Source organism: Xyrauchen texanus, chromosome 23 (genome assembly GCF_025860055.1).
Source record: "Xyrauchen texanus isolate HMW12.3.18 chromosome 23, RBS_HiC_50CHRs, whole genome shotgun sequence".
NCBI classification, from domain to species: Eukaryota; Metazoa; Chordata; class Actinopteri; order Cypriniformes; family Catostomidae; genus Xyrauchen; species Xyrauchen texanus.
The window spans coordinates 5,674,633-5,691,730 of record NC_068298.1 but is presented as its reverse complement, the minus strand read 5'-3'; the positions used below and the strand labels follow the sequence as shown (position 1 = coordinate 5,691,730).

The following is a 17,098-nucleotide window of genomic DNA, read 5'->3' as shown; positions in this document are numbered from 1 at the left end:
TGTATATTCACATGCTAATATTGTATATGTATGAATGTATATATATACACTATATACTGTATATTCATAATAGACTTTATTCACAGTTGTACCATATTTAATTTTCGATGGACAGTCTCCTTATTGGCTGAGCATTGGCTAATCACATCTAACTCATGTTTCTGGAGATTTTTGACTTCTGAATTAACTTTTTTTTGAAAAGTGTATTCAATGTCTAATCATTAAATTGATCAACAACAGTTCAAACAACAGTGCAACCCAATGAAAAGACTGCAAGTCTATCCCTCACAGCCCCATCACTTGTGTTGATCATTTAGTGTTTGAATGTTAAATCTCATCCTAAATACAGTATGTAAGTGTCATCCTACTTAGACGTGTAGAGGTGTTCTTTGTCATTGTTCCACAGAGTGTCATTTTTATTATTACTGTTTTATTTCAGTTACCATAGACTGTACACAAAAAAATATTTTGTAGCCAAAATATTGGCCTTTTTTCTACTCTAAAATATTTAAACAGTAAATAATTCATAACACACTCGGTTGCTTTCAAAACTAATAAATTGCCTCAATCGCCTTAGTACAGCGTTGAAACATGAACCTTTAATGATTATGAGGTCAGTGTGTGTATGATGAGGATGAGTAAGCTGACTGACCTAAGTGCTCATAAGTAGATGGCAATGATGACAGTCCCAGCAAAATCAATGCAGGGGTCCCATTCGCTCCTTCACGCTGACACTCTAATGCAGGGAGGAGTGCATTGCTCTGCACACTGACCTTCATGAAAGACACACTACATTACCGATTAGACGCTGATAGTACCCTATAGATTTCAAAAAGATAAACTGAAACTGAAAAAAAAAATTCAGAGCCTTCACAGCACGTCACAATTCATGTTACAAATTTGCTCATGTTATCAATGACCAAGAAATGGTGCAGAATCTAAAATATTTGCTTTTCATTTTGCATCATAATTATGTTTTCTTTTTTTTCTATTCTAAAAACGTCTAGGTTTAAATGAAAGAATTCCAGATTTTCAATGTGGTCTCAGACTTTTCGCCCCACTGTATTTGTCAGTTTTCATTAACCAATTTTTAAACTGGAATTGGCCTTTGAAGGGGATTGTTTGGATTGACCGTCTCCCAAGACCAAACACAGAATGCTTTGAAATTAACTCATTCATCTTCTCTTTATTACTAGTTTTGGCAAGCACATTTTCTCGTGATTGCACAATCGCTGTTGAGAGGGACTTGCAATGACGTTTCCTCTATGCTGCCGCACTGGGGACACAAGCCAATTTTAGTATCAATAGCTAAAGCCTTGTCCATCTGCAATGCAATTAAAAACTCAATTTTGGTAGTACTTTGCAGTCCACGATAAATGGAACTGTCATCCTTGAATTGTTCTTCCGATTGGCAGAAAAACAAGGAGGATGGGCAATGAAGCCTATAAGCACCTTAGTTAAAACTCTCAAATAGACGTTTTAATACAGAAGTTTATTTAATGGATTACTTATTTCTTAATGTGGAGTTGTGGGAATGTTACATAAATATCTATTTGATTACTATGATAACAACAACATGTAACTGGGTGGTTGTCACAATTTTCAATTTTATCAAGATTTTAGGTTAAAATGTATATGAATATACTGTATAATGGTAAACATATGGTGTATATTGGGTCCCATAACTGATCTCCATTTTCTGTAAATTTTTAATCATGTTAAATTGTCTTTTCGCCTTCACTAGTTCCTATGGTTTCAATGGACGTGTGGTGTGACAAATATATACATAAAAGTACAAATACCCCACGTAGTCTCTCAATATGATTGACGTCATACAAAGCTGCATGTATAATCATTACAAAAGCAAAATGCTGTCGAATATAGTTTTAAATGGAGAATAGCATGTCACCTCATAGGACATGTCAACTATCCTAAAGCATTTCTTGACAATTACCCAACTACAAACAGCTCCACAAAACAATCAAACATCATGTACATGCAGTTCATAAGAATAAATGAGTGCTCACTTACTGTATGTCAATACATAGTAGCCTAACATGAACACGTACTGTAAAGTGTAACCCAAGACAATCTTTACACATCGTCAATCTACAATTAACTTAATTACATAACATTTAAATAGCCACAGAGCCACAATGGCTCTTTGGTAAGGCAGCTATGTTTCAGCACCACGGACAGCTACAACACTGGATAATCGCTTCAGTAGAAAAGGGACATTTTAAAAACGACACTAAATTAAACGAAACGTCAATATTTGACTGTGTATGGGGCGAGTGTGTTGTGTTTACTCATCCCTATCCATTGGGACCGTTCAAATAGACACTTTTTTGCGTTCCGTCGGAGCTGTTTGTTAAGTGTTGGCCACATGAGTCAGTCGGACATCTCTGGCCATTGCGGCATGTTTTGCCATATAATAATAATTGATCTCTTGTCACACATTATACATACATTTTTTGCATATATACAGTGAAATTATTTTTTTCACATATCCCAGCTAAGCTGGGGTCAGAGTGCAGGGTCAGCCATGATGCAGCACCCCTGGAGCAGATAGGGTCAAAGGCCTTGCTCAAGGGCCCAACAGTGGTGTCTTGGCAGTGTTGGGGCTTGAACCCCCAACCTTCTGGTCTTATCCCAGAGCCTTAACCACTGAGCCACCACTGACCCCATACTGCAACATGCTTATTGTGCATTATAATGCATTGCTTTTATAAGATGTGTTCATTTTATACATGTTCATAGTAAAACTTTTAAGAATCCATCAAACGTATAACCAACACCAGATTTCATGTAGCTATGTCATGTTATAATGCAGTGGCCTACTATAGTTAATATAGGAAATAGCCACGAATAGGCAAGTGCTATAATGCACTGTACTGTAACTAGTTACAGTTATATTTGAAAATATATAGCTTAACTTTGTATAATGTGCATTAACTTGCGCTACCTTTATAACTTAAATAGGTACCTATTATAATGCATTATAAGAACAGTTACAATTATTTATGAATTTATAAAACTGCTAACAATGTTTATTAGAATGCACTACCTGTATTACACAAATGGGTGCATATTATACAGTACATGTTCATAGTTATACATTTAATAATGGATGAAACGCATAACCAACACTAGATGTCATGCATTTATGACATGTTATAATGCATTACTCTTTTGTTTCATTTGGTATTGACATGAATAGACATGTATTATAATGCACTGTAACTAGTTACAATTATATACTGTATGAAAATATATAACTTCTTATAATGTGCATTAAATTGCTCCTTTATAACATGATTCAGCACATATTATAACGCATTTTAAGTACACTTTGTTACAATTACACTATAAAATAAATCCTGTTAAATGAAGGTAAAAAAACTGGCAGCTGTGGTTGCCAGAAATTCATGGTAAAAATACTGTAACCACGTTTCAGGCTTTATTATGGGATGTAATTATGATGCCTCTATATATTACGGTGTATTACTGTCATTTATATTATTAAATAATAAACTTGATATATTAACCTTCTTAAACTTAAACTTAAATCTGCTTTTCACTTTATAATGTATCGTTATTCACTGTAATAATAACAGGAGGGCACATGAAAACATAAAGTTCACCAATAGTGGCTCTTCTAGGAGCAATGACCAATAAACATTGAGACAGTGCTCAGTGTCACACACACACACAAACACTGACAGGGTGACACATGTAAATATTAAAATAATGCAATAAACATGAACTAAACTTCATTAAATATAACACAGAACACCCCAATGTATATAACTTATATTAAAAATAAGAAGAAACATAACTATTACCATCAAATATAATTAAATGGACTGGGCCATGCAGGGAATTCTGGGAACGCCCGATTATTTTTTATTACCATAATTTTAAGAATACTTTACAGTAAAAAGTATGTGTACTCTCTTGTTAATAATATATATTTTTACTGTTAATTATACAGAGAATCATACTTTTTACATATTTTAATTTTTTGGACAAAATTTTGCCGTAAAACTGCATGTATTGTCTTTTTTAATATATTCGTTTTTTACTGTATATTTTACGGTAACTACCCGTTTACAAATTAACCTTTTATACTGTAGCATTTTTACAGTCTTTTACCGTTAAAAGTAAGACTTTATTTTTTTTAAATTACGATTTTTTTTATTTATTTTTTTTTACAGTGTATGCATTTATGAAACTGCTGACAATGTGCATTATAATGCACAACCAGTGGTTAAATTGGCTTTTGTAGGGAGGGGGAGCCCTTATTTACAGTGAATGGTCATCATTTAAAATCCCGCCGTAAAATGACTTAATGTGTTTTTACACCAAAGGGGCTCTTTTTCCAGTATTAATGTGTAAGTTAGGGTTGAGTAGTTATTCAAACAAAGACATATACTTTACAATTCACTTATTTTATTATTATTTTTTTATTTGTGCAATTTAGAAACGTTGAAGTCCCTTCGCACCTGTATGTAAATGTAACTCTTGCAGTAATTATTTATCATATTCATGCTGCCTGTGTTATTCTGTTGAGTGTTGAAAAACCATCGAGGAGAAACGCATCAGGACAAGTTTTAGAAAGAAAACAAAAAGAGTAAACTCGTCCGCTTTGCGACAAACATTATTCGTTCTATACATTTTTTTTTTTTTTATTATTATTATTAAAACTGAATAATAAATGAACAGGGAAGTAGAGATGGCAAAATAAATGTATAATCTCAGCCTTTATTGAGTTTTGTAATGCCTGATAGAAAAGCATCTATCTTTGAGAGCAATATGATACTTTTGTTAATTGCAGAATAGTCCCACTAGTCACAGATACACTTCAGAAAATTGAGTACACAACTATTTCTGGCCTTAAAAGTTACAACAAACCAAATCAATGCAGAACATTGTATCTCAAAAGCATTACAATGTGGCCCCCGATGCGCTACTTAAAGCCCGATGTGGCCCCTTTACCAAAATAGTTACAAATATTAATAATTACACACATCACCTTTACAAATTTGTGAAAAGTAAAATGTTTCAGTTTCATATGAAATAATCTAAAGGTAGAATTATTAGAATTATTATTAGACATCAACAGTGGCCGTTTAAAGTTTCAAGATGTGTTTCAGCTAGTATTTATTTTTCATAAATACATTCATTTATTATTATTATTTAAGACTAGCACACTGACCTAACCATGGTGAGGAGCCTTTCCTTCTGTGTAATATGTGTATAAATATGTAATATTATGTAATAAATGAGATAATAATGGGCCCATATTAAGTACAGTTTCTGTAGATTTTGACATCAACAACAAAAATAATGTCACTTGATGTCCTTGTACCGGAAAACCATGAACAAATCTATGCAACATAAAAGGAAATGCAACCCAGGATACATTAAATACAGGTTATGTTTAATCTATGGCAGGACGACACAGAGGCGTTTCCAGCATTGAAGGACATCCGGGGCTTAGCCCAGACCATTTTATTTTCACACTAGCAACCACTTCTCTGTAGTCCAAAGCTGGTGAGAGGGTATTCTTTGAGTTTTGCTCTGGCTGGGCCTGTTTCTACAGTTCCTAAATCTTCCACTCTAGTACTATCCTCGACTAACTCATCCTCTCTCCTCCCTGAATCATCTGTGATGCAAAAGAACAGATACAGCACATAACTTATTGCAAATCAGCTTCAAACAACTAATTCATCAAGTGCTACATATGTCAAATTGTAGACCAATACCATTGAAGTAAATGTATTGGGAAGAGCAGATCAGTGGGATTGCCCTAAGATCTATCATGATTCTTGAATTGTCATGTACATTACCATAAAGTCATCACAAAAGAGTTATATTATAGTGAGTAAAGTGAAGCAAAAATTTTTTTTTTTATATAAATAATTTATATTTTTTGACATAAATAGTCAAAATCATGTATAAGATCCTAAGTTAAAGCAATACATGAATGACTTTAGTCTTTGACACATTATGGCATCGAACTGTATATAATTCTCATCATCTCTATGAGAATAATTCATCTGTCAAAATCCTTTCATTAGGATCATTAGGATTATTGGGATAAACAATGTTTCACTTTTAACTTTCTCTAAAGTAAAGAGACTGATTAATTGCCAGTTTCCATGCCTGATTCTGGCACATCTTTGCTACCCTCAAAGTGTATATTTACTACAAACTAATATCACAAAACAAGTCACATATACATTTTATGTTAATGCTTATAGGTTATCCTTAGCGAAAACAACACCTGATAAACAAGGAAATTATGCTACAAACAGGACTCGACCCGCGGTGTCCAGCGTAAGAGGAGATTGAGGTTACAACATGTGATAATAGGCGGTAGTGGATGTCCTGAGGTTTAGCCTACTGTGGGTGAAAGCCAGCTAGATGATGATTTTTTGACTTTAAGGACAAAAACAAATGAGAATTCTTACCCACTGACTTCTTTCGGAAATTTTAGAAGCCTCATTTGCTTCATTTTTGCTGTCTTTCCTGCTAACTGCTGTTAACTCGCCACTAAGTAACGTTAGTTGATGTCAGCTCCTCCCCTACCTGCTGCATATTCAACAGACAGGAAGAAACGGAGTCGCCCATAGGCTACCGACAGCAAAGGAACTTATTCTATAGGCTAGATTATGCCTATGTCTATTATTACAGGCTGTATGCAGTATGTGCAAAGCCAAAGCACAATGAAATAAGGCAACTTATGATTTCGGGGGTTTACATAGGCTTTTGTCCGGTTTCATATTTGTCAGTCAACTTTTCGAAATTCATTCGGGGCTACACTCAAAACATTCAAAATCGGCTGCCGCCGCCGTCAGGGTGTGTTGTGTACCTGAGGAGGCGGAGCTGCGCTCCGGTGCGCTCCGGCCCAATTTAACCTCTGTGCACAACCTTCATAAAATGAACAGGTGCATAATTATACCTATTCATGATTATAACTTTAATAATGCATAAAACACATAAACAACAACAGAGTTCATATTTGTGTCATGTTATTATGTATTTTACTCTTCAGTAAAATTGGATGCAGCAATGAGTATGTATTATAATGCACTGTGACTAACTAGGTACAATTGCATTTGAAAAGATATAATGTGCATATTAATTAATACACATTTGAAACTGTTTACAATATGTATTACGTTGTTTAATGCATCTGTTTATGAAAATGTATAGCACTGTGAATTATAACGTATTATGAAGTTGTTTTTATAATGAATTATGAATACCTCTATTATGCATTATATACATCTCTCTCTCTCTCTCTCTCTCTCTCTCTCTCTCTCTCTCTCTCTCACTTACACCCCCCCATTCCCAATCTGATCTTCTCACTCGACTCAACCATCTTCAGCATCAGCCGCTCTCTCAGTCTCTCTCTCTCTCTCTCTCTCCTCAGATGCAAGAAGAATTGTTCTCCATGAGTCGCACCGCTTCACTGACGCCTGGATTTTTGCGTTTATGAATCGCATTAAACAGTTCGTTTCATAAGGCTTGATTTTTATTTTAGGTTGGGGCGAAAATGGCTCAAAGCGTGGTTCTTTTTTTATTATGGCTATTCGGCAGATCTCTCGCTGGATTTCCCAATCAGATAAATATTGGTGAGTCCGGATACGCTTGACTTATTTCATTGCTCGGCTTTGTCTGCTTTCGATATACAGTATAAGTCAATGTATGTACAGGCTGAATAAAGACGGAACGTTTGATGTATTAAGAGCGCTAATGCATCATTTACTTAGAAACCTAAGGACACACTGTAAGTGCTACCTAATAGAATTGGCATAACTAAAACGATTGTAACATTTTTGCAAATTGTTAAGGTGTCCATTGCTGTTCATAAACGTCAGCATTCTACAAGCTAATAGAAGAGGACATACATTTTATAAACTCAAGAGAAAGTTACTGAATGGATGCAAATCAGATTTAGTTCATGCATGACAATGTTGGAACACATCCATGAATGTCTCCAAATGGATCTGACAGTAACCAGCGCACTGGAAATTTAAGCCAGCTGTTTTATCTGCATGCAGTCTTTATAATGCATTATGTACTGTACGTATCAGATATTCCATGTGTAATTCAATGCTATTTGCTTTTCATGAAGGTGGGCTTTTCATGCGTTCCACCGTTCAAGAACACAGCGCCTTCAGATTCGCTGTCCAGCTCTACAACACCAACCAGAATGTGACTGAGAAACCTTTCCACCTCAATTACAATGTAGATAACCTGGAGTCATCTAACAGTTTCTCTGTTACTCATGCATGTGAGTACTATGTGCCTTTACCCGTGTGCTATCATTTGCTGATATTACTGGCTGAATGAGACGTAGAGTATGAGAAATAATGTTTCTGGCATTATAACAAGTTGAGACACTATAGCTGGGTATTCTGCTTTGATACATTTCTATTACTATGAAATCCCATAATCTTTACCGTAATGATTCAGTTTTTGGGTTTCAAATGATGCGCATCCAACGGTTAAGGAAGGAGCTGTTTCTGCAGGGAAAGGACTGTTCCAAAAAGGGGTTTTCGCAGTAATTGCGTAGAAAAAAAGTTCTTCAATTATTCATATTTATAGTCAACAGAACCTTTGTCTACTGCCAAATCCTTTTGTGCAATGGAAAAGTTAAAGGGTCTTCGTGGAACCAAAAAAACCCACAAAAAAACAAGATGAAAGTGAATGGAGACTCAGGCTAACATTTTCCCTAACATCTCCATTTGTGTTCCAAAGAAGAAAGTCATTTGGAAAAACATGAGTGAGAGGAAATGATGACAGAATGATCCATTTAAAACATGTTCTTTTGGATTTTACCAAATTTTTTAGGTTATAGTAAAAACTTATGCCACACTGTGGACTTAAAAATAAAATGTATTGCTATTTGATAGCTTAATTATTCCTAAGGACTAGACTGTAGGAGGACTGTAATCATATGTATGGCAATGCTTGTTTTGGAATGTATTTTACGCTCTCTATTCACTCATTGTGATTGGCTTTAATGTTACACTTGCTTGGTACATGACAAGTCCTTTTGTATTTCAGCTTTCATGTTTATATGATTGAATCCCTTTGTAATTATAACAGCTCTTTAGTGTCCGTGCTTGTCCAGTCTGATTTGCAAGTGAAAATGTTGCAATAAGCGGATGAATATTCAGCAATAGAAGTGCTATGTGGGCACAGTGTGTCGGTATTTCTGAGTCAAAATCACTTTGAATTCAAAACCAAGTTCCCTTGGCAACGCAGAATAACCCCAGCGCTGTAGGGGTACTGATATGTGTGAAAAAGAAAGAATAAATAATTACACAACCAGAGCTTTTAAAGGATTCACAAGAGGGGCAGCAATGAAATATAGTTTGTCAGTAATCTAAGAATAGAATATAACTACCAGACCTTGGTTACTCACTATTCATCTTGTGTATTGCCCTCCTAACTAGTTGTCAACTAATATGGGTTGATATCAATATTTAGAGAGCAAAGTGGCTGATGACAGCTATAATCCTGATATGCACTCACCGAGCACTTTATTAGGAACGCTTTGGTCCTATTAAAGTGCTCAGTGTGGTCTTCTACTCTTGTAGCCCATCTGCCTCAAGTTTCGACGTGCTTTGCATACTGAGATGCTATTCTGCTAACTACAATTGTACAGAGGGGTTACCAGAGTTACCGTAGCCTCTCTGTAAGGCCATTCTCCATTGACCTCTCTCATCACCAAGGTGTTTCCGTCTGCAGAACTACCGCTCACTGGATGTTTCTTGTTTTGGAGTGTCTATTTGGACCCTGGTGTAAATAGCATGTGCCACACAGAGCAGCTAGTTCCACCCCATTAGTCTGGTGGAACCACCGAAACATACCACAAACACCCCAACAGATGTCGCTGCAGTGGCGTGGGTTGTAAAGACAGTGTGTGAATATGTACTGTTGTCCTAGCGACCGCGGTTTCGAATTCGTCTTTTGTTCCACTCTTTTACCCATCCGATTTTCAACTCTTAATATAATAAATAAAACTACTTAAAATAACAGTTAAAAATTTATATACATTTTTATTTAATCGCAGTGGTCATGGTGGATGTCGGGGAGTGCAGAGAAGGGTGGATCCAGAGGCGGGGTCTGTCGATCGCACTTGTTCCCGCGTAAAACCATGGTAAATGTAGTAAAACCAAGGTTGTTTTTTTTCTAATGTTAAGGTTAGGTTAGGTTTAGGGGTAGAGGAAAATGAAGTGTGTCTGTGGGACTCTAAATCAACACAGTAAACACACTGCAGTGATGCTCAAACAGTATTTTAGTATTTAAATATGGAAGCAAATAGTATCTGACACTATTTGCACCAGGGTACAATTAGTATAATTATTTAGTTTGGGGTGCAAAGAATATCTGCCATTATTTGCGCTTGGGTGTAAACAGCATATAAATAGCTCCTCACACATATCTGCCTGATTTTCATACATTGCACTGCTGCCACATGATTGGCTGATTAGATAGGTGTAAAGGTGTTCCTAATTAAGTGCTCGGTGAGTGAATATAATACAATTTAATGATAGCAAATAAGATGAACACAAAATTTTGAAAATTAAATGAAAACGTATTTTACAAAAATTTTACTCCATCGCAAAACTGTGTGTTATCCATTGACAAAGCTCTCCATTGGCCAGTTTAACAGCCTGACTGATATATAGGTCTATTACTACTCCTAAACCAAAGTTGTATTTTTTATCTTATTTTTTAAATACATATAGGCATCAGATTAACCAGTCACCTACTGGTGATTTTCATGAAACATGTCAAGAAAATGTTTTTTTTTAAACAAAAATAAATCATGTAAATAACAACAAAAAAAAGAAAAAATATTATTATGACAATTACACACATTTTACCCCCAATTTTCATTATTGCGATGCCAAAAGAGATGGTCACTATTATATTCTTATTACCGCTTCGTGAAAAAAAAAAAATTCTAAAAGTATTTCAACTTAAATTTTCACAGACTTTGATAAAAAGAAAATGTTAAATTTGTTCAGCAGTGTCTTTTTATGATAATCAAGTAAAAAAGATTTTTAACTGTGTTATGGTAGTCATTATTGAAAACAATGGGAATAATTAAAGTAAACATCCAGACGCATCACAATAATGAGACTTGAGTAAAATGTTCTTCCACAAGTTAAGATTGTTCAACTGCATTTGTGAAAAACATTTTTATTTATACAAAAAATAATTCGAAAAAAAAAAATATATATATATACCCTTTTCTCCCCAATTTGGAAAGCCCAATTCCCACTACTTAGTAGGTCCTCGTGGTGGTGCGGTTACTCACCTCAATCCGGGTGGCGGAGGACAAGTCACAATTGCCTCCGCTTCTGAGACAATCAGTCCACGCATCTTATCACGTGACTTGCTGTGCATGAACATGTGGAGGCTCATGCTACTCTCCGCGATCCATGCACAATTTACCATGTGCCCCATTGAGAGCGAGAACCACTAATCATGACCACAAGGATAGCAACCGGGCCAAATTGGTTGCTTAGGATACCTGACTGGAGTCACTCAGCACACCCTGGATTCGAACTCGCGACTCCAGGGGTGGTAGTCAGCGTCAATACTCGCTGAGCTACCCAGACCCCTGTCTCACCTTTTCTTTAAAAAAAGCAAAAATCTGGGTTTATTTGAGGCACTTACAATGGAAGTGAATGGGGGGAATCCGTAAAATACTGACTGTTTCAACAGTATAGCCACAAGACGTAAACAATATGTGTCTTACTCTTAACTTGATTTTAGTGTGATAAAATCAATTACTAACCTTTTAAAATGTATCTAAAATTTTACAACTTTGTTACCCTGATGACGCAACACCCTAAAATGACAGAAAATGATGATTTACTTCTAATTGAACTTTACAGCTCAAACAATACACACGTTTTAACAAAATAATTAATGTAAGTGCGTCGATAAAATTTTAAGCTTGACATTTCTGCCTTTAAACCCTTCAAAAATTGGCCCATTTCACTTCTATTGTTAGTGCCTCATTGTAACCTCGATTTTTGCTTTATTTAAAGAAAAGGAGGGACGAGTCGAAATTAATATTTGTGGTTATCCACATTATGCCACAATGTCAAATATGAAAAGGATATTTTCTTGACAGGTTTCATGAGTATCAGCCCTACACGTGTCAATCATTTTGTAGAAGTCTTCTCAATGTGATTTCATTGGTATTTGTATGTAAAGTGCGGTTCTCTTTTGAGAACATTCAAGTAGCTTCTCGACCAGTTGCTATGTCCATCTCCAAACCTCCGTGCTGATCTTTGATGCAGTAACCACAGCGCTGGGTGGATTTCTAAATCCCTCCTCAACCTCTGCAGTGTCATCTCATTAACAAACAGACCTCATATTACCTTACCGCACCAACTGTCATTGGGGGGGATAAATCTACACATAGGCAGCCAATCAAGCTGGAAGTGTCAAGGTGGGGGTGGGATAGTTGCAAAGGTGATGAGAATTTCCATGTTAAATTGAGTGGCAATCACATACTAACAAGGTGTCTGCAATAATAGGAGTAGAGGTGTTAAGAAAATGATTGAGTAAATAATAGATATCATTGTTATAGCAACAGTACGATCTTCTGCGTTGAGAAAACACAGAGCTGGGGGGGGGAGAAGGAATCTAAATTTGTGCAATCCAAATAAATCAAGGGACACATAAAAAGTCCTGAGAGACTCCTCGCCCCGTTTTTATTCTCTGATGTCTGAATTAAAAAAAGAACAAAAATAACATAATTCAAGATTGTCTAAAACAGATGATGCGGGTTTTCAAAGATGGCAGTTTCATTTGATAAACATCTTGTACGGCAAGTGTACGAGATGATGTTAGCTGCCATTATGATTTTGTGTGAACTTTTTGTTAAAGTCAACATGAAATGATATCTGCAATGTAGGCCGGGACTTATGTGATCCATCGGGAATTGATTGAAATGTTGTGAAGTCATTTCTGCGCCACCAGCATCACCAAACGTAATTTCAAAAATAATGACGGTTTTCAGACAGGTTTTCCAAACATTACCCCCAGCTACCATTGGCTGGAAAACAAGTAGTCCCGCCAAAACCTACACCATTGGGTGAGTCAATAATCCTGTGTCTGGATAGTCGGGATTGTCAAACCAATAGAGCAATGTTTCTATTTACAAACTGTTAAAAAATGCAAATAAATTAACTACTAGATAATCGTTGACTTTATTTGCTTAATGACTATTAGCTCCCCTAAAGAAACACATGCCCTGTAGCTTGTGTTAGTAATTGTATTCTTGTAACTGTCAGTGTTCTTAAAGGAGTATTCTGGGCTCAATACAAATTAAGATCAGTCATCAGAATTTGTGGCATAATGTTGATTACCACAAAAAAGTCAGCCTGGTCTCATATAATGAACGTTACTCTATATACATTTTTGCAAATTGACATTTACGCGCCTCTTTCTACATTTCGCTGCAGTTTACTGGTGACATAAACTCTAGAGGTACTGCAAGAAATGTAAGTGCAGCGTAGTTCTAGCGGGAGGACTAGCAGCTGTACAAGTCTGCTCACAATCTATCACATTGCTGTTTCAGTGTGCTAACACGGCAACCTCCACCACCCCACCACCACCAGTCGAGTCCCGTCCTGCACTGGGGTAGGCCCCTCGCCCCTGCCTCCTATCTCCGCCAGGATACGACGGTTCTCGAGTACAACATCTTCGGACCGCCAGACAGGGCCTACGCCAAAGAGAGACATTACTTTTCTGTTTTATATTCATCAAATAAATGTCATCTTAAATTTCACTCAAGTCTGCAAGTCTTGCTGATTGAACTGTGCATTTTGTTCATTGTCACACAAATGACATGTACAATTGCTGATTATGACTTCATAAAAACTTATTTTTATTACTCACGTCCCGCTATGTTATGATATAAAAACACTTTTACTTTAATGCATGATTTGAAAAATGATATTTGCATCCTAGATATCTCGCTGACATCGGCGGCGCGTCGGCGCTTCTCTCAAATCGCGTCTTTGATAGTTCATACACAACGCGTCCGTCGCTAACGGGAGCGAGCTCCGATTTGCCCACAATTTCAGGCTTTTATCGGCAATCTCCACAAAACTGTCGGCGAGCGAAAATCGGGCTTAAAATCGTGTAGTGTAAACTTGGCATTAGGTGCTGGTTAACGGTGAGGATGTCTGTTTTGTTAAACACTCATTTGTCTTTTCTGACACTATTGGTAAGGTTTAGGGTAAAGTTTTAGAATAGGGAGGTACATTTTACTTATTACAATCTCCCTTAAAAAATCTTGTCTGATAGCAACCTCATTTTAGTAGTTTTTTTGCACCCCCAGCTGGACATTTCACTGGGAAACTGCAGACAAACATGTAATTTCAGTTATACAAAAACGTTGCAATGCTTATGTAAATTTTATGAGACCAAGTTGAGAAAAAAAAATATATATATATATATATATATATATATATATACACATACGTTTTTTTTTTTTGGATGCTGGCAATTGAGCTTAACACGAATGAAACCCTTGATATACCTTTCATTACGCATCCCTGACAACATTTTATATGGAAAACTGTAATTCACAAAATCCCCTTCTTTGATGTTAGAACAATTGATTTTTTTTTTCTCAGTGTCTACAACCACTGAGAAGCTGTAAGGAACTAGTGTGGAGAAGTATTTTCATCACCCCTCAAACGTGACAGCTACAATATTCATTTTGCATTTCAAAAGAGCCATAAAAGATCCAAAGCTCGCAGAGTAAAATCTTCAGATCGTCATGATGCAGAGCTTGTTTAGATGATGGCTTGTTCTGAAGGTTTACCCATGTGGCATCTCGACATAGTAAATTGGAGACATGTTTAACAGCAAATCAAAGATGCAGGAAGGGGATTTTAAATAAAAAAATAAATACAAAAAAACACTACCAGAGTAAGTATTTGGGGAATCTGTAAGAAGTACCCTTAAGTAGTTTAAAAACCCCTTTAAATCACTTGATGAGCACAGTATTTTTTCATATTTCATATTGTATTTCCTGTTGAAATAGGAAGTCAGGGCAGGACATTTCAAAAGGCTTTTCCTTTTTTCTTGTTCTTTTTTTCCCTAGGGTGTTGCTGCAGCATGTGGCTTGCTAAGGTGTTCTGATTTCTTGGTTGTCTTTATACGATGCTGGACTTGAAATATGAATTATAAAATTTCAAATATTCAAGCAATTTATGACTTGCAAACCAGTGTAACATTACTTTAAACCACTGACAGAATGGGATAGAATGATGGCAGCAGGGACACATGCCGCCACCCCTTTCATTCACAAATCTCGTCCAGTAATAGTTAAATACAGTAATAATGTGTTATTATGAGATTTCTTTGCGGGTGTATTAAAGACAATTACATGCAGGTGCCTTTAAGAGTGCACGCTACAGCAGTTTTGGGGCAGATTCCGATCGCAAGTGATCCTCCCTATGCCCTATACTCACTCCGAAGTGCAGAGCCCTTGAAGTGGGTACTCTGAAGGAAACATGGCATTTCAGGATGAATGAATTCCAGTCTTGTGGAAGGGCCCTCAGAGAAAAGATTAATTTTCTCACTTTTGTATTGAACGATCTTTCGAGTGGATCTTCACGGAAGCAAAAAATGCAGTTTTGAATTCGCCCCAGAATGTCGAAGTGCCATTACCTCAGACGAGTAACAGGTCAGATAAAAAGTCCACTCCATGTACTGTGTTGTAAGTTCATCAAAACAATAATACTCGATTGCTACTGCTTTTCTGACATTGCGTACCAATAGTGTAGGCAGATTTATTAATTATAATGGGATTGTAAAAAGTTTTTGACCCTGGCACAAATGACCAGCTAACATCATTTCACTAATCATATCAGCAGCACCTGGGAAAGTGTGAACAAGTACTAGTCAGGTGAAATCAATCTATCATTCTGATTGGAGTATAAGAGCAGACGGATTGCTATAAAAGGAGGGAAGAAGTGCTTCCAATCATTGTGTTCTTATTAGCAATGGTTACCTCTAAAGAAAGATGTGCAGCCATCATCGCTTTGCATCAAAAGTCCCTCACATGCAAAGAAATTGCTGCCAATAATATTGCACCTGAAAAAACCATTCACCGGATCATCAAGAACTTCAAGGAGAGAGGTTCAGCTGCAGTGAAGAAGGCTTCAGGACATCCCAGAGTGTCTTCTCCTGAGGAGTCAGCTACAGAATCGTATCACCACCAGTGCAGAGCTTGATCAATATTGGCAGCAGGTTGGTGTGAGTGCATCTGCACGCACAGTGAGGCGAAGACTTTTGGACAATGGCCTGGTGTCAAGAAGGGCAGCAAAGAAGCCACTTCTCTCCAAGAAAAACATCAAGGACAGACTGAAATTCTGCAGGAAGTACAAGGATTGGACTGCAGAAGACTGGGGCAAAGATATTTTCTCTGATAAAGCCCCCTTCAGACTGTTGGGACATCTGGAAAGTCGATAGTCCGGAGAAGAAAAGGCACCATGAGTCCAGTGTCGTGCCAACAGTGAAGCATCCTGAGACCATCCATGGTAGTTTTTCATCCAAGGGAGTGGGCTCTCTCACAATCCTGCCCAAAAACACTGCCATGAATAAAGAATGGTATCAAAACGTCCTGCAAGAGCAACTTCTCCCAACGATCCAGGAGCAATTTGGTGATGATCCGTGCATTTTCCAGCATGATGGAGCACCATGTCACAAGGCAAGAGTGATAATGAAGTGGCTCGGAGATCATTACATTGAAATTTTGGATCCGTGGCCAGGAAACTCCCCGGATCTCAATCCCATAGAGAACCTTTGGTCAATCCTCAAAAGGCGAGTGGACAAGCAGAAGCCCACAAATTGTGATCAACTCTGAGCACTAATAAGGCAAGAATGGATCGCCATCAGTCAGGATTTGGCCCAGAAGCTGATATCCAGCATCCCTGAGCGAATTGCAGAGGTTATGAAGAACAAGGGTCAACACTGTAAATATTGACACTTTGCATATATTGAATATTTTTGCCAATAAAAGCCTTTAAATCTC

General features: G+C 36.9%; 1 protein-coding gene across 4 annotated transcripts in view; it reads left to right on the top strand.

The window, feature by feature from the left end:
• Nucleotides 1-7,396: 7,396 nt before the first annotated feature.
• Nucleotides 7,397-17,098, top strand: part of LOC127662997 (glutamate receptor 3-like) — a 164,333-nt gene continuing 154,631 nt past the window's right edge. For all 4 annotated transcript variants that reach the window (XR_007972948.1, XM_052154372.1, XM_052154371.1 and 1 more), the window contains exons 1-2: nt 7,397-7,643; nt 8,147-8,305. Coding sequence is in view for 3 of the 4 variants with exons in the window: in XM_052154372.1 (XP_052010332.1) it covers nt 7,565-7,643; nt 8,147-8,305 (238 nt within the window). In the remaining variant the exon portion in view is untranslated. The remainder of the gene's footprint in view (nt 7,644-8,146; nt 8,306-17,098) is intronic.